Source organism: Saccopteryx bilineata, chromosome X (genome assembly GCF_036850765.1).
Source record: "Saccopteryx bilineata isolate mSacBil1 chromosome X, mSacBil1_pri_phased_curated, whole genome shotgun sequence".
Classification (NCBI taxonomy): domain Eukaryota; kingdom Metazoa; phylum Chordata; class Mammalia; order Chiroptera; family Emballonuridae; genus Saccopteryx; species Saccopteryx bilineata.
The window spans coordinates 97,764,544-97,786,879 of record NC_089502.1 but is presented as its reverse complement, the minus strand read 5'-3'; the positions used below and the strand labels follow the sequence as shown (position 1 = coordinate 97,786,879).

The following is a 22,336-nucleotide window of genomic DNA, read 5'->3' as shown; positions in this document are numbered from 1 at the left end:
TTATTTCTTTGTCTTGTCTGATTGCTCTGGCCAGAACTTCTAGCACCACGTTGAATAAGAGTGGAGAGAGTGGACAACCCTGTCTTGTTCCTGATTTAAGGTAGAAAGTCCTCAGTTTTATGCCGTTTAATAGGATGTTGGCTGATGGTTTATCATATATGGCCTTTATCATGTTGAGATATTTTCCTTCTATACCCATTTTGTTGAGAGTCTTAAACATAAAATTGTGTTGTATTTTATCAAAAGCCTTTTCTGCATCTATTGATAAGATCATGTGGTTTTTGTTTTTTGTTTTGTTGATATGGTGTATTACGTTAACCGTTTTGCGTATGTTGAACCATCCTTGAGATTCTGGGATGAATCCCACTTGATCATGATGTATTATTTTTTTAATATGTTGTTGTATTCGGTTTGCCAGTATTTTGTTTAGTATTTTAGCATCTGTATTCATTAGAGATATTGGTCTGTAGTTTTCTTTCTTTGTGCCATCCTTGCCAGGTTTTGGTATGAGTGTTATGTTGGCCTCATAAAATGTGTTTGGAAGTATTGCTTCTTCTTCAATTTTTTGGAAGACTTTGAGTAGAATAGGAACCAAGTCTTCTTTGAATGTTTGATAGAATTCACTAGTATAACCGTCTGGGCCTGGACTTTTATTTTTGGGGAGATTTTTAATAGTTTTTTCTATTTCCTCCCTGCTGATTGGTCTGTTTAGGCTTTCTGCTTCTTCATGACTCAGTCTAGGAAGGTTGTATTGTTCTAGGAATTTATCCATTTCTTCTAGGTTGTTGTATTTGGTGGCATATAATTTTTCATAGTATTCTACAATAATTCTTTGTATATCTATGATGTCTGTGGTGATCTCTCCTCTTTCATTTTGGATTTTATTTATTTGAATCCTGTGTCTTTTTTCCTTGGTGAGTCTTGCCAAGGGTTTGTCAATTTTGTTGATCTTTTCAAAGAACCAGCTCCTTGTTTTATTGATTTTTTCTATAGTTTTTCTGTTCTCTATTTCATTTATTTCTGCTCTGATTTTTATTATCTCCTTTCTTCGGCTGGTTTTGGGTTGTCTTTGTTCTTCTTTTTCTAGTTCCTTAAGGTGTGAAGTTAAGTGGTTTACTTCGGCTCTCTCTTGTTTGTTCATATAGGCCTGAAGTGATATGAACTTTCCTCTTATTACTGCTTTTGCTGCATCCCAGAGATTCTGATATGTCGTATTTTCATTTTCATTTGTCTGTATATATCTTTTGATTTCTGTGCTTATTTCTTCTTTGACCCATTCATTTTTTAAAAGTATGTTGTTTAGTTTCCACATTTTTGTGGGTTTTTCCCCCTCTTTTTTGCAGTTGAATTCTAGTTTCAGGGCTTTATGATCAGAAAATATGCTTGGTACAATTTCAATTTTTCTAAATTTGCTGATATTGTCTTTGTGGCCCAACATATGGTCAATTCTTGAGAATGTTCCATGTACACTAGAGAAAAATGTATACTCTGTCGCTTTGGGATGAAGTGTCCTGTAGATGTCTATCATATCCAGGTGTTCTAGTATTTCGTTTAAGGCCACTATATCTTTATTGATTCTCTGTTTGGATGACCGATCTAGAGCCGTCAGCGGTGTATTGAGGTCTCCAAGTATGATTGTATTTTTGTTAGTTTTTGTTTTAAGGTCAATAAGTAGCTGTCTTATATATTTTGGTGCTCCTTGGTTTGGTGCATATATATTAAGGATTGTTATGTCTTCTTGATTCAACTTCCCCTTAATCATTATGAAATGACCATTTTTGTCTCTGAGTACTTTTTCTGTCTTGTAGTCAGCATTATTAGATATGAGTATTGCTACACCTGCTTTTTTTTGGGTGTTGTTTGCTTGGAGTATTGTTTTCCAGCCTTTTACTTTGAATTTGTTTTTATCCTTGTTGCTTAGATGTGTTTCTTGTAGGCAGCATATAGTTGGATTTTCTTTTTTAATCCATTCTGCTACTCTGTGTCTTTTTATTGGTAAGTTTAATCCATTTACATTTAGTGTAATTATTGACACTTGTGGGTTCCCTACTGCCATTTTATAAATTGCTTTCTGTTAGTTTTGTATCTAGTTTGATTCTTCTCTTTTGTTTTTCTATCATTTGTTTTTGTTTGTTTGTGTTCCATACTTCTTTCCTCTGTTGCTACCTTTTTTAAGTCAAGTGTTTTTGTGGTGGTTTTTTTAAGGGTGGTTACCATTAAGTAATGAAAAGGGTACCTGCCATATTCATTGTAGTACCCTATCTTATAAGTATTTCTGCACTTCATCATCCTTTGCTACTGTTAATCTCCATCCTCTCCCCCCTTTTTTTCCTTTGTTGTCACAGTTTAAGTTTGGTTTTATTGTGTTCTTGGTGGAGCTGTTACTTGTGGTGTTGTTTTCTTTTGTTCTTTGAATCTGGTTGGAAAACCCCCCTTAGTATTTCCTGGAGTGGGGGCTTTCTGTTGATAAATTCTCTCATCTTTTCTGTATTTGTGAATGTTTTTATATCTCCTTCATACTTGAAGGATAGCTTTGATGGGTATAGTATTCTTGGCTGAAAGTTCCTCTCTTTCAGGGCTTTAAATATTGGGGTCCACTCTCTTCTATCTTGTAGAGTTTCTGCTGAGAAATCTGATGATAATCTAATAGGCCTTCCTTTATATGTTGTACTCTTCTTTTCCCTGGCTGCCTTGAGAATTTTTTCTTTGTCATTGGTTTGTGTCATCTTTATTATGATGTGCCTTGGAGTGGGTTTGTTGGGGTTAAGAAAACTTGGTGTTCTGTTTGCTTCTTGAATTTGAGGCTTTAGTTCCTTCCACAGGCTTGGGAAGTTCTCGTCTATTATTTGTTTGAGTATATTCTCCATTCCATTTTCTTTCTCTTCTCCCTCTGATATACCTATTATTCTTATGTTATTCTTTCTGATGGAGTCAGACAATTCCTGTAGGGCTGTCTCGTTTTTTATTATTTTTGAGTCTCTTTCTTCTTCTCTCTGTTGTGCCTCAAGTTGTTTGTCTTCTATTTCACTAATCCTATCTTCAATCTGGGCTGTTCTGTTAGCTAAGCTTGTTACCTCGTTTTTCAGCTCGTGAATTGAGTTTTTCATTTCTGTTTGATTTGTTTTTATAGTTTCAATTTCCTTGGTAATATATTCTTTGTGTTCATTGAGTTGTTTTCTGATCTCCCTATATTGCCTTTCTGTGTTTTCTTGTATATCTCTGAGTATTTTTAAGATTTCTATTTTAAATTCTCTGTCATTTAGCTCCAAGGCTTCCAATATGTTAAGTCTTTTCTCCATAGATTTTTCCACATCTATTTGTGTTACCTCTCTTTCTTTTGTATCCATAATATTCGATTTCCTCTTTCTTATCGGCATCTGAGGGTGGTCTTATTGATAGCACTAATTAGAATTAATAAAGAGTAAAAAGAAAAAAAAAAAAAAGGTAAAACACCCCACAAAAAAAAACAGTAATAATTTATTATTTCCCCCTTTTTTCTCTCTTCTCTTTCCCTCCTCTCCCCTCCTCAGGGAAATATCGTGCCTATAATGGAGGGCCTGATTTGGGGTGAAGAGTTCAAGGGGCAAAAAAAAGGGAGTAGGGACCTACTAATGCAAAAAAAAAAAAAAAAAAAAAAGGAAGAAAATCTTAGACAAGCATAAGATGATTTGCTTGTAAGTGATGGTCAACTAAGAGATATAATGAGAGGGATAAGAGGGAATCAGAAAAAAGGACCAAAAAAGAATAATAAAGAAGAAAAAATAAAAATAATAAGTAAAAATCTGTTGTATTAAGTGGAGCGAAGACTAAATACAATGGAGACCTTGGGTTGGGAGGACCCAAAATGCCACAAAAATAAACAAACAAGAGAGAAAAAAAATAAAAACAAAAGCAAAAAAGAGAAATAAAACCAAAAAAAAGCCTTGAGTCCCAAATTAACTAATTTGTTCGTGATTGAGGATTATATGGGAGGAAAGTAAAATGAGAAAAGAAAAAACGAATAGAAAGGAAAAAATAAGAAAAAGAGAAAAACGAAGGAAGAAATAAAATAGGAGAAAAAAACAAAATAAAGCAAGACAAAAAAAAAAACAAAAGAGGAGAGAGTGAGAGTTAAGTGTTTTGGAGTATTACCTTAAAGGAGGGTGAGGATGAAGAAGAAAAATAAAATGCAACACTCATGGGTAGTGTAGTTCAAGAAAGGGGAAGCATAAGATGGGCAGAGAATAGAAAGACCGAGGTGGAGGAAATAAAGGCAAAAAGATAGAAGAAACAAGCAACAACAACAACAACAAAAAAAAAAAATTAGTGGATCAAGTTGTAAAGTCTGTGGGTTTTTCTTGATTTTGAGAGGTTAACTTCTTCCTTTTTCTTTTCTCTCCCTCTTCCTAGTCGGTGACTCTGTACCCCAGGCTCTGCCCCTGTGTCACTCTTAGTTAGGGATTTGCAGTTGATGGGATTCTATGGCAATGTCATATAATTGGCTTTAGTCTTGCTGAAAGTAAAGGCTTGTTGGCGTTTGCAGGGTCCAACGATGAGTTTGCTTTCCTGGATTCTCTCTCCTAGTCCCCCCTTTCTGGATTAGCAGCCTGGTGATCCAGCTATAAGGCTGCAACTGCTTCTGCCTGGGGAGTAAGAGGCTCAAAGAGCTGGGAAATCCCCACTCTATCCCCACTCAGTGCAAGGCTTTGGGAAAGGCTCTGAGAGTCAGGGCCTCCAGTGTAATCAGGCGGGGGTGGGAGTCAATTGTTGTCAAGGTGACTGTTCAGCGCCTATCATTTAGTTGGACCTCTCAACCCAGGCTTTCCACACTTTGTAGCCTGTTTTTGCAGGGAAGAAGAGGCACTAGTCTCTGCTTACGACTAGTGTAGTATAGACCTTATTATCTGCCAAGTCCTTCTTGTTAGCGTTTATCCCTGAATATGGAGGCTCTATCAATCAGAAGTTGCCCCCGCCCCTTTAGCGAGAGGCACTAAAAAATATCACGCCTCTTGTCTTGGATCGCTGAACTGAGAGAGATCTTATCAATTAGAACCGAGGGTGCGCAGATTTTATGGGTTAAGCTAATTTCAGTGATTGGGTCGCAGCTGTGTTTCCGAAGGTATTTTAGGCTGCCTGCGCGCACCCCTCCCCCAACGCTTGATTGTTAGCTTGAATAGCTGGGTGAGGTGCCCCGCCCATGGAGAGAATCTCCCAAGCCTCTCCCGCTCGCCCCGCCGCTGGCGGCTGGACCGCACCAGGCGCAGGATAATGGAGCCCCCTGGGTGTGCGGGCCAGTAGGGCGCCCTGGGCGCGTGGAATGCCCAAGGCACGTGCGCGAATGGGGCGCTCAGGGCACCGGTGGCCGGCGACCCCCACTCGCAGTGTGCGGGCCGCTGGGAACGTCAGCAGTGCTCAACCGGACCGGGCGCGCGCGCGGCGGCTTGTGGCGGCCGCTCGCGGTGGCGGTTCCGTGGGGGCTCGCGGCAGCTCGCGGCGGCGGTTCGCGGGGGCTCGCGGCCGCGAGCGGCGGCCTGCGGTTCCCAAGTATATGGGCTGACTCACCGCGGGCGCACTCCCTGGCGGCTTGAATGAGCATCGCTGCGGTAGCTTCCTCCACACCCTCGTCTCTCAGATTCAAGTGATAACAGTCCTTTTGCTTTCAGTTTGTGTGGAACTCCGGAATGCTCCGAGGATAAATTTTTCTGTTTCTAGTTGATAAATTTGTTGTGATTTAGGGGAGAGCTGTCGGACGCGCTGCTCACGGCGCCATTTCCGTGACGTCACTCGTACTTTAATAATTTTTAAAAGTTTTTACTACAAACTCAAAACGAGTAATAAAAATATTTGAATTAATTCTCCTTGAAACTAATATATCTATGAATAGCACAGATGCATAATAAGCAGCTGAACCAGTTTAAATATATATATATATGAGAGAATGAGACTGTAACACTCACTCTCAAAAACAGAGTCGCTAAAATGATCCCCAAATCTGAAAAGTCATTGTCACTGCTGGAATGGATCTATTGCTTTCTTTTTATACACTGATATAGGAATAGTTATCATTATCTTCAGATACTGTGTAGCTGGGTCTAGAATGATATGCTTTCAGATGAAGCTTGAGTACTCAGAATAACCCATAAAGTGCTGTAAACAAATGTCCAGTAGTGTCCAAACCAAACTGCTGATTATTTACTCCCAGTAGCTCATTTAAGGGAAGGTGAGGTTTCAGTAGAGGAGAACAGTGCATCCATGCACCTGTTCCTCAACTCCTTAACAAAGGCTTATTAATAGAGACATCTGAATATTGCAGCTGGTGGATTGTTGTCTAGAATTACAGCTCAATGTCCACTTGTTTTACTGTTCTCCCAACAATCTCAGTCACAAAAATTGAAACTGGCACTGGACTAAATGGAGGATGGTTTCTTTAATTACTTCATGGGATTTTTGAACCACATTTTGTCCGTAATTAAAATCCTTTCTCATACCACTAATTTTTAGATATGGGCACATAAATAGACTGTATGTAGGGCTTTTTTCACTATGATTTTCTTTTTAAAAAATTAGAAAAGTTGGTCAGCACAATATGCAAATACAATTATGAAGTGAGTTTTTTCATACCCACAAGTTGAAACAATATTGAATTTTTTTAATTGAAAAAGTCTTGAATTTTTGCAGATTTGGAGTTCACCATCTTGTTTAAGCCACACCAAATGTCAAATGAATTTCATCTACATTTGCTTTTGGTATATGGTCAAAGCTAAATTCTTTCCTGATATTAGTTATATACCTGTGTCATCAGTATTCCTCTTTTTATCAGCTGATATCTTTGTGCTGTTTTTCTGGCTCATAAACAGTAGGTTATTTCTCTTTGTTGTCTGGAATCCTGTGATGTTGATCCAGGAAAATCATTAATACCTTTGTTTCGCTCTCTCTCTCTGTGAATACTGAGCATTCTAAGCTTTAAAAAATATCTAGTGACATGTTTAATTCCTTGTAGTTATGGCATTTTTTCAGAGGATGTCTTTCAAATACGGCAGATGAAAATATACCATTCATGTTTTCTCTATGCCTTTGTCCTAATATATTATTCTTTCTTGAAGTGGAATATGCTGAACATGTACTTAATACCATAGCAATGACTGCCCTTTTGCTCCATGGACTACAATGGTAATAAATATGAATCTAAAATGTTTGAGGTGTTACCTTAAACTGTACTTTGAATTAGCAGTATATCCTGTTGGTCATTTTTGGTCAAAACTATCAGGACAGTGTTAACTTTGTATCATTGTTGTGTTCTTTTGTTGCTATGTTTTATCACAAGGGGCAGCATCATCACCTTTCCTGTCTCCATTTAATCTTTAATATGGATGCACTGGGCCTAGGTAGGAAGGGAAAGATTTTAAAAGTATTATATAAAAACAATATCCATCACTTAATAATGCTTATAGATATGATGGTGATGGTAGATGGGATAGAGTATGAAGACGTTTCCTATAATTGAGGGATTTGTCTGCAGATTTAAACCTGTAGGGAAAAAACTCCTGTTTTCTGCCTTGCTGTCAGTACTCACACTGGATACTTCTGTGACCAGGTGTGTGGGAGTTTTCCCACACCAAGCAATCCTTCAACTCTGCTGAATACTGACTGGGTTTGATTATTTTCTAGAATATCTTAAACAAATCAGAAAACAGTTAACTGATTCATTAGAAAAGGATATACTGTAACTCAGGAACAGCCATATGGAAGAGAAGCATAGGGCAAGGCGTATGGGAAAGGACACTGAGTTTCTGTGCTGAGTACAGCACTCTCCCAGCACAGCACCTCCACTCGTTCACCAAATCGGAAGTATCAGGGCTTTCATAAGGCAAAGCTAAGCCTTTTTTAAAAAAAATAATTTTATTTTTTTAATGGGATGACATCAATAAATCAGGATACATATATTCAAAGATAACAAGTCCAGGTTATCTTGTCGTTCAATTATGTTGCATACCCATCACCCAAAGTCAGATTGTCCTCTGTCACCTTCTATCTAGTTTTCTTTGTGCCCCTCCCCCTCCCCCTTTCCCTCCCCCTCCCCCCATAACGAAAAGATGCTTATCTTCTTTAGCTATTAGAGAAACGCAAATCAAAACTGCAATGAGATACCACCTCACACCTGTTAGATTAGCTATTATTAACAAGACAGGTAATAGCAAATGTTGGAGAGGCTGTGGAGAAAAAGGAACCCTCATCCACTGTTGGTGGGAATGTAAAGTAGTACAACCATTATGGAAGAAAGTATGGTGGTTCCTCAAAAAACTGAAAATAGAACTACCTTATGACCCAGCAATCCCTCTACTGGGTATATACCCCCAAAACTCAAAGCTAAGCCTTTTACTAAAGAAGTTACATGCCTAGAGTGTGACTACCCATCATAACCTGCCTAGTTAGGAATTAGTGATCAGATCACCGGTGAGGTTACTTTCCTTAGAACCCCATTTTTGTCCATATGTCTATCTAGGGAATTAAATAAGAATAAAAACCAATTTTAAGTTTGATCTGGAGTAGACAGTGAACCGCAGAAGACCCCTTAGCAGCCTTCTTGCTGCCAGCAGCCTTTAACATCACAGCTGTGGAGGAGCTGTGGCTGCCACAGTCACTCTAGTCACCACCCTCATTACTGTAACTACGAGCAGTGTGGCTGAAACCAGCAGCTGCCTGATACACTTCTTTATCGCTGCTACCACTCAATATGATGCCAGGCATAGATGCAGAGCCAGAAGCGGCGGCATCTCACTGGTCATCACAGTGAAGTTTGGGGAATAGTAACATCAGCCTGCCATAAAGAGTAGCCTCCAGGAAGCATCTCCCCAGTACAGGAAGTAGAGAAACTATAGACTTTGATGTTATTGATGGAGAAAAGGGTGAGAGGCAGCAAATGTTATGCACTTGGCTGGATTTCCAGTGCCAGGCAGGAAATAAGCAGCAGTGTGTAACCATTATAAGCATTATCAACATTATGAGGTTCCTCCGGGTATTTATCAGCAAAATTACCTGAATAAAGAGACTGGGGAAAAGAAAGAGAGTTTGTAGAGTACCCCTACATGCCAGGCCCAACAGCATGCATTCTCTTCACCATATAGAGACCCCACTTTGGGTGTTGTCGAGAGTATTTCAATCCTGTGCAAGGAGAAGTGGTGGGGTTGCTGATGACCAGGGTAAAGGAGAACAAAATAGACCATGCAGACAGTTCACCTACTGGGGTTAGAGTAGACAGAGCCTCTCCTCACCTAGAATAGCAATAAAGAGTAACAGGAAAATCAAGAGGTGACCCAAGATCAGTAGATACCAGTGTAGCTGCCCCTAAAATTTCAGTTACCAATGTAGACACCCAGAAAACCCTAAATCACAATATGGAAAAGAGACCATAGGTGGGAAGTCAGCTCCAAGGCTGAGCAAGAAGAGGATGAGTAAGTGAGGATTTATAATCTCTACCATCATCTGGGTTCGTTGCCCCCCTCCCAAATAAATGAGTATGAAATTTCAGCAATAAGACCTGAACAAACAATTGGCGCTAAAGACTTTATTTGTTTTTTTTTTCTTTTCTTTTCTGAAGCTGGAAACGGGGAGAGACAGTCAGACAGACTCCTGCATGCGCCCGACCGGGATCCACCCAGCACGCCCACCAGGGGCCACGCTCTGCCCACCAGGGGCCGATGCTCTGCCCCTCCGGGGCATTGCTCTGCTGCGACCAGAACCTCTCTAGCGCCTGGGGCAGAGGCCAAGGAGCCATCCCCAGCGCCCGGGCCATCTTTGCTTCAATGGAGCCTTGGCTGCGGGAGGGGAAGAGAGAGTCAGAAAGAAAGGAGGGGGTGGGGGTGGAGAAGCAAATGGGCGCTTCTCCTATGTGCCCTGGCCGGGAATCGAACCGGGGTCCCCCGCACGCCAGGCCGACGCTCTACCGCTGAGCCAACCGGCCAGGGCTGGCGCTAAAGACTTTAAGTGTTGCTTTGTGACCATTGACCAGATAACTAGAACTATCTTTATTATAAGGTTTTTATTATTTTTTTCAAAAGACACATCTTTTTGGTAATGACGAACATGATTTTTAAAGTGTAGTGTTTTTCATATACCTTTAAAGGTTTGAAAATTGTTTCATATCAGGTCAATTTCAGATTATTAATAACTTGATTTTAATTTGTAATAAAATTTTACAACTTGAGTTTTTTCACAAAAGACAGCAAACTGCAAGTATCTATTAATACAAGTCAACAACAACAATAATAATAAAGCAATGCAAAGACATTAAGTTTTCCCTAGATTTTGTATATTATTTGTTCTTCGACAGTGTCTTGTGAGTTCTCAGATATCTTGGTGATAAGAGACATTATAGAACCTTACATAGTATATAGTAAACATTATTCATTCCTTTTCTCATGTAACTTTCTCCTTCAATGACAAGATGGGATGGGGGAATATTTTACAATTCTTTTACTATTGCTCGCAAAGGACTGAATATAGAGAGATGTCTGAATTTTTCCTCCTATGAGAGAAGTGTAGAAAGTGGTAGTTATTTACTTATTTTTTCACATTTCACTCACTTTTTCTTGGGCATGTGTGAGTCATATCTAGAATCAAGGTACAACATTCCTTCCTTACTCATGGAATTGAATGCTTATATATGACTTTGTTGGAAGGGTGGGGGTTGTTCCTAATGGGAAAACCCTACTAAGAAGAAAAGAGATTTAAGACTTGCAGAGGCCTGACCAAGTGATGGTGCAGTAGATAGAATGTCAACCTGGGATACTGAGGATCCAGGTTCAAAACCCCAATATCACCAGCTTGAGAGTGAGCTCATCCGGCTTGAGCACAGGCTCAACAGCTTGAGTGCAGGGTCAGTGGCTTGAGTGTGGGATCACAGAAGTAACCCCATGGTCGCTGGCTTAAGCCCAAAAGTCACTGGCTTGAAGTCCAAGGTTGCTGGCTTGAGCAAAGGGTCACTGGCTAAGCTGGAGCTCCCTGGTCAAGGCATGTATGACAAAGCAATCAATGAAGAATTAATGCTATAACTACCAGTTGATGCTTATCATCTCTTTCCCTTCCTGTCTATCTGTCCATCCCTGCCCCTTCCTCTCTCTGTCTCTTGCAAAAGAAAAAAAAAATTTGTAGAGTTCCTGGCCACTGGATAGAGCATCGGCCCAGAGTATGGACATCCTGGGTTTGATTCCTGGTCAGGGTACACAGGGGAAGCAACCATCTGCTCCTCTTCCCTTCCCTCTTTCCCTCCCACAGCCAGTGGCTTTACTGGTTCAAACATGGCCCTGGGCGCTGAAGATGGTGCTGAGGATAGCTCTGTTTGTCTGAACTTTGCCTCAGGTGCTAATAATAGCTCGGTATCCCAACATCAGCCCAGGCAGGGTTGCCGGGTGGATTTCGGTCAGGGTGCATAGGCAGGGTTACCCGATGGATTTCGGTCAGGGTGCATACAGGAGTCTGTCTCACTATGTCCCCTCTTTTCACACACACACACACACACACACACACACACACACACGACTCACAAATAATTTTAGCCATATCATAGCCACAGGCCCAAGAAGTCAGCTCCACAGTCCCTGAATCATGACTGCAAAGATGTATACTGTGGTATTTGGTGCCCCAAGGGATATAATTATTTTCTCCGTGATACCCAGTCCTTGAAATGACCTGAACAAAAGCATTTTTCCCCCTTTTCCTCTGGTATGTGGCAAAGCAAATTGCATTTGTTGCAACAAGAAATTCCTGCAGCCTGGTCCTTGTTGTCAGATGGCAGCAGGACTGGCCTGAGGGGCTGTTGCTGGTGCACATCAGGGATCAGAGGTTCTGCCCTTAGCAAAAAGAAAATTGCTTCTATCATCCCATCTTCCTTCACCAAAAGCCTGAGAAACAAGATGTGATTGGTTGTTGAAAGTACTCAGTGCTATAATACCCATGAAATGTACTGTTTTACCTTGTCCTCCTGGTGTCTGTGGGTCTTAAAAATAGATGGATGCTTAAACCTTTTTGCAGGACTGTACGGTTGCTCCTAAAATACCCACCCTGTACCTAGACTCTAAGATTACTTCTGAGTGTCTTAGCTGTTGCAAATCAACTGTGCCATTACTTCCATGCTCTCTTTGTCCTTCCACAGGCCTGATTTTTTTTTCCACTCTGTTTCAGGGCTCATCGTCGGGGTGATCCTGAGGTATGGCACCCCTGCCACCAGTGGCCATGACAAGTCACTCAGCTGCACTCAGGAAGACAGGGCCTTCAGCACATTATTAGTCAATGTCAGTGGGAAGTTCTTTGAATATACCCTGAAAGGAGAAATCAGCCCTGGCAAGATCAACAGTGTAGAGCAGAATGACATGCTGAGGAAGGTGAGCTGGGGACACTGTGGTTGTTGTCCTGATGTGGTTTTTGATTTTCAATTTGGTCTCGACCTAATGGAGAGAAATCTTTTGAAACTCCTGGAGTGCCTGACCTGTGGTGGCGCAGTGGATAAAGCGTCGACCTGGAAATGCTGAGGTCGCCGGTTCGAAACCCTGGGCTTGCCTGGTCAAGGCACATGTGGGAGTTGATGCTTCCAGCTCCTACCCCCTTCTCTCTCTGTCTCTTTCTCCTCTCTCTCCCTCTCTGTCTCTCTCTCCTCTCTAAAAATGAATAAATAAAATAAATTAAAAACCATGCAAGAAAATTAGGCTTTAAAAAAAAAAAAAAAAAAGAAACTCCTGGAGTATGGGTAGCATTCCTGCCTCTCAGTTTTGCTAGGAAGCTTTTTGGCTAAGATGAGGAGAAGAAGGAACCATATTTGAACTTGAGCCTTTTAGCTTTGCTAGGCTCAGTAGCTGGCTTGGGCCACACTGATGGTGCAGATGGTTTGTATATTCACACTCAGCTCATCTCTCTAATCCTCATCTTTTCTTTACTGTGTCTTTTCTTAGGATTGGTTTTACTTTCAACTTGTTTTATTCAGTGTTCAGAAAATATAATTCTTAGTTCTAAATGTTTTTTTATATATACTATAAATATTTATTGAGTGTCTCTTCTCATTGGTGATTGATGCCAAAAGCTTATTCTTCAGAGGAAGATTGTCTTCTTGTTTTAAAATTTAAGTCCAAACATTGGTTTTTATTTGCTGTTGGGGGTAGCTATAATACTCGACAAGAAAAAGGATTATATATCTCCTCACTTACGTGATTTTCAGCATAAGCAAGAGATTTGTGTTTATTCTCATATATTCTGTTACCTTATAAAACCTCACCTTAGACTTCTGGATGAAGTCTGCGAAATCCAAGTTGTAGGAGCCCCTTTTATTTTTTTATTTAAAAAAAATTTTTTTGTATTTTTCTGAAGCTGGAAACGGGGAGGCAGTCCGACAGCCGCCCGCATGTGCTTGACCGGGATCCACCCGGCACGCCCACCAGGGAGCGATGCTCTGCCCATCCGGGGCGTCACTCTGTTGTGACCAGAGCCACTCTAGCGCCTGAGGCAGAGGCCATGGAACCATCCCCAGCGCCCGGGCCATCCTTGCTCCAATGGAGCCTCCCTGGGGGAGGGGAAGAGAGAGACAGAGAGGAAGGAGAGGGGGAGGGGTGGAGAAGCAGATGGGCGCTTCTCCTGTGTGCCCTGGCCGGGAATCAAACCCGGGACTTCCGCACGCCAGGCCGACACTCTACCACTGAGCCAACCGGCCAGGGCCTAGGAGCCCTTTTAATATAGAACAAGGTTAATGTGTGTGTAGGCTTGCTGTCAAAGACAAAGTGTAACTTTTGCTCCAAAAATTAAATTATTATGATCTCAGGATCTACCTAGTCCTTAAAGAAAATTATTCTCAACCTGGAGCATTCAACATGCCCATCTTTTCCATGTCCTGAATGGCAGTGCTAGTGAGTTCTTTGCTTTCAGCCCTCCATAAGAATGCATGGGATTAGTTATTTTAAATCTTATTTCAATTAGTTATTTTAAATCTTCATCCTAATTATTAAAAGTCAAATAAGCACTTCTCTTTAGAAACTGGAAATGTTAACCAGTCTAATTAGAACAGTTCTCTCAAAATTATGTTTTATTCTATCTTCTTGCTGAAGATAAGAGTAGTCTGAAAAGCAGAGGCTATCAGAATGAGAAAGGAATTTTGACAATACCTATCCAGTATGAGAACACAGAAGCCAAAGAGAGTGAGACTTGCTTGAAGTCACCAAACCCAGTAATGTCTGAAGCAGCACAAGATTTTCCTGGCACCCATAAATTTATGTTGATGTTTAGGAAGCCATTAGGATCACTAGAGACTTTCATGTAGGCCACATCATGTATCACAAAAGCCTGGGAACTCAAAAGAGAATTAAATTTGGTAGAATTATGTCTAGAAATGATTTGTGGGAGGATCCAGAAAATTAATAAAAAAAATTATGACTGCACCTTTTATTGCAGTTGACTCTTCATAAAGTTTTGTTAAAAATCAGGATGATTTTTATAACTAATGTCACCACAATAAATTCAATAAAAGTTTTTAAAAATCAAGATTTTTTGTATTTCTTGGTTAAAAACATTGACCAGAAGCTTCCTCTGAGGTCTCAAAACTGCATTATACTTAATATGTACTAGTATGGCTTAATATGTCTTAATATGTGTTAAACAGCACACTGAGAGCAGGATTTAGAAGTGCTATGTGGAAAAAAACTTGCCAGTCCACAGGGGAGCTGTGATTTTTCACATTTAAGTTATGTGCTTTAAATATTTAAACTTCAGCCAATGGTTTAAAATATTAAACAAATGTTATAGCACCAATTGATATTAAACTAAAAATGAACTTTTTTCCTTTTAAACTTTTAGGTAACGTTTGACCCAGAGGTCTTTTTTAACATTCTGCTGCCTCCAATTATTTTCCATGCCGGATACAGTTTAAAGAAGGTAAGAGATTTTTTGCCAGTGTTTCTTTTGCTTTCTTTCTTCTTTTTTTGTTTTGTTTGTTTTTTGAGCTTAAAAGTAGATATAAATTATCCACAGATAATAACATATAATGACATTCTTGGGATGAGTTATCATAAAACAAGAGCTTTGAATAGTTGAAAAATCAAATGTAAACATAATCTAAAATAGTGCTCATGATAGTACATGTGTGTGTGGTATATACAGGCAATGCCACAAGTGGGTCTACCTGTACCAATAACTTCATGGAAACTATGGAAGGAATTCCCATGGCAAACAGATTTCTTGTTGGTTGACCTTTTAATAGTGTTATTGCTTGGTTTAAACTTTTACTTGCACTTGAGAGGTAGAAAAGCTTCAAATTATGTAAGCAATATGATTTTTGCCAGTATTTCTTCTTATTTCGGATTATAGTCTTTTATTTTCACAATTCTGTTTAGGCATAAGCAACAGGTAGAAAACATGGGATTTAAAGTTAAGATAAACTGTGTTCATTCCTGTTTTCTATGACCCCTGACAAATCACTTCATCTCTTTAAATCACTACTGGTGTGTCACAGGGTAGTAATAAAGATAACATGAGAATATACCTTTAAGAACTCTGTAAACCATGCTATTACCCAGCCAGGAATTACCTTCTTCCCTTAAATGAATTCCAGATCTCAGCCTACATGGCTCCAGCTCAACTGTTGCATGCTTCAGGGACTTTTTCTTTAATAATCTCTAAAATGTAAATGATATGGTGTTCATGTTCTGGAAATTGTTAAAAAGAATGAGGAAAGTCTAAATGTACTGAGATACTAAGTAAAAAATAAGCAATGGAATGCATACATTGTGGTTTTATTTTTATGTTTAAAGAAGAAAAGAAGTAACCATGTCATACCCACTTAGGAGCACGCCCGCGCCTTTCTCTTCCCTTTTTCTTCCCCGCCAGGTGCGTTACCTAACAGAAGCAAAAGAAGAGCCCTTGCCAGTATTTCTTAAAGCATGGGAGTCTCTGCGTTAATTTACCTGCATAATTTTCTAAAATTTTCCTTCTCCCATATTGCTTATTGCTGTGTTCTGTACCCACAAAGAGACTATAATTAACTCATCATCAGTGATTCATTTCTGTTTTTAAATCTGGAGCTCTCATACATTGCCAGTGGGAATGGAAAATGGCACAGCCACTCTGAAAAACAGTTTTGAAGCTTCTTATAAACTGAAATTGAAAGTCTCGTATGACCCAGCAATTTTATTCCTGAACATTTATTCCAGAGAAATATAAACTTGTGTTCGCACAGAAACCTGTACATGATTGTACACAGCAGCTTTATTTGTAATAGCCCCAAACTGGAAACAACTAAAATGTCCTACAATAGGTGAATGGTTAAATTAACATCCATACCATGGAGTACTACTCACCAATAAAATGCAGCAAACTATTTTTATTACTTATTTATATTTTATTAATTGAATTTATTGAGATGACATGGGTTTGTAAATCCATACAGGTTTCAAGTGTACAACTCAAAACACCAAAAGCATACCTTATAGTGTGCCTTCCACCCCAAGCAAAGTCTCTTTCTGTCCCCATTCCCCCTGCCACTGCCCACCTCCACCTAGTCCCCACCACACCTTTCCCTCTGGCTATCACCACTGTTGTCTGTGTCTGTGTGTTTTCTTTTTATTGCAGATGTTAGCTTTTATTTTTTTTATTTTTAATTTATTGTGTTGACATGGTTTCAAGTGTCCCGCTCAAATTAACATACTCTACACACTGCAACATGCCCCTCATGCCCCATGCAAAGTCTCTTTCTACCACCATTTCTCCCTATGCCCCCTCCATTTCCTCAGTTTCCCTTTTCTTTCTGGCTATTGCTACCCTGTCTTTGTGTGTGTGTGTGTGTGTGTGTGTATGTGGTTAATCCCTTCACCTTCTTTGATCCTGTCCCCTTTCTCCCCTTCTCTCTGACAGCTGTAAAATCTGTTCCCTGTGGCCCTGCCTCTGTTTCTTTTTGGTCCTCAGTTTATCATGTTCATTCGATTCTACATATAAGTGAAATCATATAATATTTGCCACTCTATGCCTGACTTATTTCACTTAGCATAAAAACCTGCAGGACCATCCATGCTGTTTTAAAAGGAAATATTTCCCTTTTTATGGTCATATAGTATTCTATTGTATAAATGTATTACAGCTTTTTTTTAAATTTATGATTTTAATTTGTGTTTACATAGATTCAAATATCCCACCGAATATATCTCCCCCCACCCCCTTATGCCCCTCAGCCCCCCTTATGCCCCTCCCCCCAATTCCTTTCCCCCTTCCCTCGAGGATTTGCTGTCCTGTTCTCTATAATGCTGTGTTATGTATATATAATTTCATTAATCTCTTTCCCTTCTCTGATCCCATCTTCTCTTCTACTTTCTCTCTGACTGCTTTCTCTCTGGTCCCTTTGATCCTGCCTCTGCCTCTGTTCCGGTGCTCAGTTCACATTGTTCATTAGATTCCTCAAATGAGTGAGGTCATATGATATTTTTCTTTCTCTATTTGGCTTATTTCACCTAGCATGATAGTTTCCAGGTCCATCTGTGTTGTCGCAAAAGATAAGATTTCCTTCTTCCTCATGGCCATGTAGTATTTCATTGTGTATATGTACCACAGCTTTTTTTTTTTTCTGAAGTTAGAAATGGGGAGGCAGTCAGACAGACTCCGGCATGAGCCTGACCAGGATCCACCTGGCATGCCCACCAGGGGGCGATGCTCTGCCCATCTGGGGCATTACTCTGCTGCAACCAGAGGCATTCTTGTGCCTGAGGCAGAGGCCACGGAACCATCCTCAGCACCTGGGCCAACTTTGCTCCAATGGAGCCTTGGCTGCGGGAGGGGAAGAGAGAGACAGAGAGGAAGGAGAGGGGGAGGGGTGGAGAAGCAGATGGGCGCTTCTCCTGTGTGCCCTGGCCGGGAGTCAAACCCAGGACTCCTGCACGCCAGGCCGATGCTCTACCACTGAGCCATCTGGCCAGGGCCTGAACCACAGCTTTTTAATCCACTCGTCCACCAATGGACACGGCTGTTTCCAGATCTTGGCTATTGTAAATAATGCTGCAATAAACATGGGGGTGCATTTCTTCTTTTGAATCAGTGATTTGGTATTCTTAGGTTATATTCCTACAAGTGGGATAACTGGGTCAAAAGGCAGTTCCATTTTTAATTTTTTGGGAAATCTCCATACCATTCTCTGCAGTCACTGCACAAGTCCGCATTCCCACCTGCAGTGCAGGAGGGTTCTCTTTTCTCCACATCCTCTCCAGCACTTATTATGTGTTGTTTTGTTAATAAGTGCCATTCTGACAGGTGTGAGATTATATCACATTGTGGTTTTAATTTGCATTTCTCTAATGATTAGTGATGTTGAACATTTTTTCATATGCCTGTTGGCCATCTGTATGTTCTCTTTGGAGAAGTGTCTATTCATTTCTTTTGCCCATTTTTTAAAAAATAATTTTATTTTTTTTCATGGGCGACATCAATAAATCTGGATACATATATTCAAAGATAACATGTCCATGTTATCTTGTCATTCAATTATGTTGCATACCCATCACCCAAAGTCAGATTGTCCTCTGTCACCTTCTATCTAGTTTTATTTGTGCCCCTCCCCCTCCCCCTTTCCCTCTCCCTCTCCCCTCTCCCCCCATAACCACCACACTCTTATCAATGTCTCTTAGTCTCACTTTTATGTCCCACCTACGTATGGAATAATGCAGTTCCTGTTTTTTCTGATTTACTTATTTCACTTCGTATCATGTTATCAAGATCCCACTATTTTGCTGTAAATGATCCGATGTCATCATTTCTTATGGCTGAGTAGTATTCCATAGTGTATATGTGCCACATCTTCTTTATCCAGTCATCTATTGATGTCTTTTGCCCATTTTTTGATTGGATTGATTATCTTCCTGGTGTTCAGTTTTAAAAATTCTTTATAAATTTTGGTTATTAACCCCTTATCAGACGTATTGACGAATATATTCTTCCATTGTGTGGGTTATCTTTTTATTTTGTTAATGGTGTCTTTTGCTATGCAAAAGCTTTTTAGTTTCATATAGTTCCATTCGTTCATCCTGTTCCTTATTTCACTTGCCCATGGAGATAAATAAGCAAAAATATTGTTACAAGAGATATCAGTTTACTGCCTATGCTTTCTTCCAAGATGTTTATGCTTTCGTGACTATTTAAGACTTTTATCCATTTTGAGTTTACTTTTGTGAATGGTGTAAGTTGGTGATCCAGTGTCATATTTTTTGCAAGTACCTGTCCAATTTTCCCAACACCATTTGTTTAAGAGACTGTCTTTACTCCATTGTATGCTCTTACCTTCTTTGTCAAATATCAATAGTCCATATTGATATGGGTTTATTTCTGGGTTCTCTGTTCTGTTCCATTTAATCTGTATGCCTGTTCTTATGCCAGTACCAGGCTGTTTTGAGTACAATGGCCTTGTGGTATAACTTGATATCAGGAAGTGTGATACTCCCCACTTTATTCTTCTTTTTCAGGATTGCTGAGGCTATTTGTGTTCTTTTTTGGTTCCATATAGGTTTTTGGCATATTTGTTCTATATCTTTGTGGTATGTCATTGGTATTTTAATAGGAACTGCATCGAATTTCTAGATTGCTTTGGGTAATATAGACATTTTAATGATGTTTATTCTTCCTATCCATGAATATTGTTTATGCTTCCACTTGTTTGTATCCTTGATTTCCTTTATCAATGTTTTATAATTTTCCAAGTACAAGTCTTTAACCTCTTTGGTTAAATTTACTCCTAGGTACTTTTATTTTTTTTTTTGTTGCAATAGTGAAGCGGATTGTTTTCTTCATTTCTCTTTCAGACAGGTCATTGTTGGTGTATAAAAATGCCACTGATTTTTGAATATTGATTTTATATCCTGCCACCTTGCTGAATTCCTTTATCAGGTCCAGGAGTTTTTTTTACTGAGACTTTAGGGTTTTCTAAGTACAGTATCATATCATCAGCAATAGTTTTATTTCTTCTTTTCCATTTTGGATGCCTTTTATCCCTTCTTCTTGTTTTATTGCTGTGGCTAGGACTTCCAGAACTATATTGAATAAGAGTGGTGAAAGGGGGCACCCCTCCCTTGTTCCTGATCTTAAGGGGATTTCTTTTCATTTTTGCCCATTGATTATGATATAGGCTTTGGGTTTGTCATAGATGGCCTTTATCATGTTGAGGTATGTTCCCTGTATTCCCACTTTGCTGAGAATTTTGATCATAAATGGGTGCTGGATTTTATCAAATGCTTTTTCTGCATCTGTTGACATTATCATGTGATTTTTATCCTTTCTTTTGTTTATGTGTTGGATCACATTGATTGATTTGCAGATATTATACCAGCCTTGCCTCCCCAGAATAAAACCCACTTGATCATGATGTATTATTTTTTTCATATATTGCTGGATCCAGTTTGCTAATATTTTGTTGAGAATTTTAGCATCTAAGCTCAATAGAGATATTGGTCTATAGTTTTTTTTTTTCTTTTTAGTGTCTTTGCCTAGTTTTAGAATCAGTACTATGCTTGCCTCGTAAAAAGAGTTTGGAAGTCTTCCCTCCTCTTTAATTTTTTGAAATAGCTTGAGAAGAATAAGAGTTAGTTCATCTTTAAATATTTGGTCAAATTCGCCTGTGAAGCCATCTGGCCCGGGAATTTTGTTTGTTGGAAGTTTTTTGATAACTGTTTCAATCTCATTTGATGAAATTGGTCTGTTTAGGTTTTCTGATTCTTCTATATTGATTTTTGAAAGATTGTATGTTTTGAGGAATTTGTCCATTTTGCCTAGGTCAGTGGTCGGCAAACTCATTAGTCAACAGAGCCAAATATCAACAGTACAATGATTGAAATTTCTTTTGAGAGCCAAATTTTTAAACTTAAACTATATAGGTAGGTACATTCCTTATCAAGCTAGCACCTGCATGTGGTATTTTGTGAAAGAGCCACTCTCAAGGGGCCAAAGAGCCACATGTGGCTTGTGAGTTCAGTTTGCCAACTAGGGGTCTAGGTTGTCTAATTTTATAGCATTCAGTTCTTCATAGTATTTTCTTACAATCCTCTGTATTTTTGCTGTGTCAGTTGTTACTTCTCCTCTCTCATTTCTAATTTTATTTATTTGAGTCCTCTCTCTTTTTTCTTGGTAAGTCTGGTTAAAGGTTCATCTATCTTGCTTACCTTTTCAAAGAACCAGCTCTTGGTTTCATTGATCCTCTGTATTGTTTTTTTCGACTCTATGTCATTTATTTACACTCTGATCTTTATGATTTCCTTCCATTTAGTTCCTGTGGGTTTTACTTGCCAGTCTTTTTCTAGTTCTTTTAAATGCGGGGTTATATTGTTTATTTGAGCTTTTTTCAGCTTCTTAAGGTATGCCTATAGTGCTGTGAACTTCCCTCTCAGGACTGCTTTTGCTGTCCCATAAATTTTGAGTTGTTTTATGTTCATTTTCATTTGTTTCAAGGAAATTTTTGTTTTCTTCCTTGATCTCACTGTTAAGCCATTCATTATTTAATAACATGCTATTTAGTTTCCAAGTGTTTTAGTATTTTTCAGTTTTTCTATTGTAGTTTATTTCCCGTTTAATGCCATGGTGATCCAAGAAGATGCTTGATATGATTTCAATCTTCTTAAATTTGTTGAGACTTGTTTTGTGTCCTACTATGTGGTCTATCCTAGAGAATGTACCATGAGCACTTGAAAAGAATATATATTCTGCTGCTTTAGGGTGAAAGGTTCTGAAGATATCTATTAAATCCAGTTGATCTAGTGTGTCTTTTAAGTCTGCTGTTTCTTTGTTAATTTTCTTTTTTGAGGATTTATTCAGTGATATTAGTTGGATATTGAAATCTCCTACTATTATAGTATTGCTGTTGATCTCACCCTTTAAGCCCATCAAAATCTGCTTTATGTATTTAGGTGCTCCTATATTAGGTGAATAGATATTTATAATGGTTATATCTTCCTGTTAGATTGCTCCCTTCATCATTATGTAGTGACCTTTTTTATCCCTTTGTTTTAAAGTCCATTTTTTTCTGATATAAGTATTGCTACCCCAGCTTTTTTTTCATTGCCGTTTGCATGAAATATTTTTTTCCATCCCTTTACTTTCAGTCTATGTGTTTTGAGATGTGTTTCTTGTAGACAGCATATGTATGAGTCCTGTTTTCTTATCCACACAGCTACCCTATGTCTTTTGATTGGAGCATTTAACCATTTATATTTAAGGTTATTATTGATATGTAGTTGTTTATTGTCATTTTATTCTTTAAATCTACATTCCTCTTTTACTAGATTTTTCCTCCCTTTGGTTTGTTTACAGCAGGCCCCTTAACATTTCTTGTAGCATTGGTTTGGTTGTAATGAATTCCTTG

At 39.1% G+C, this 22,336-nt stretch overlaps 1 protein-coding gene across 2 annotated transcripts in view; it reads left to right on the top strand.

The window, feature by feature from the left end:
* The window catches only part of SLC9A7 (solute carrier family 9 member A7), a 178,709-nt gene that overhangs the window by 80,371 nt on the left and 76,002 nt on the right, over positions 1 to 22,336 (top strand). For both annotated transcript variants that reach the window (XM_066250377.1, XM_066250376.1), the window contains exons 2-3: positions 12,160 to 12,359; positions 14,812 to 14,889. In XM_066250377.1, the coding sequence (XP_066106474.1) occupies positions 12,160 to 12,359; positions 14,812 to 14,889 (278 nt within the window). The remainder of the gene's footprint in view (positions 1 to 12,159; positions 12,360 to 14,811; positions 14,890 to 22,336) is intronic.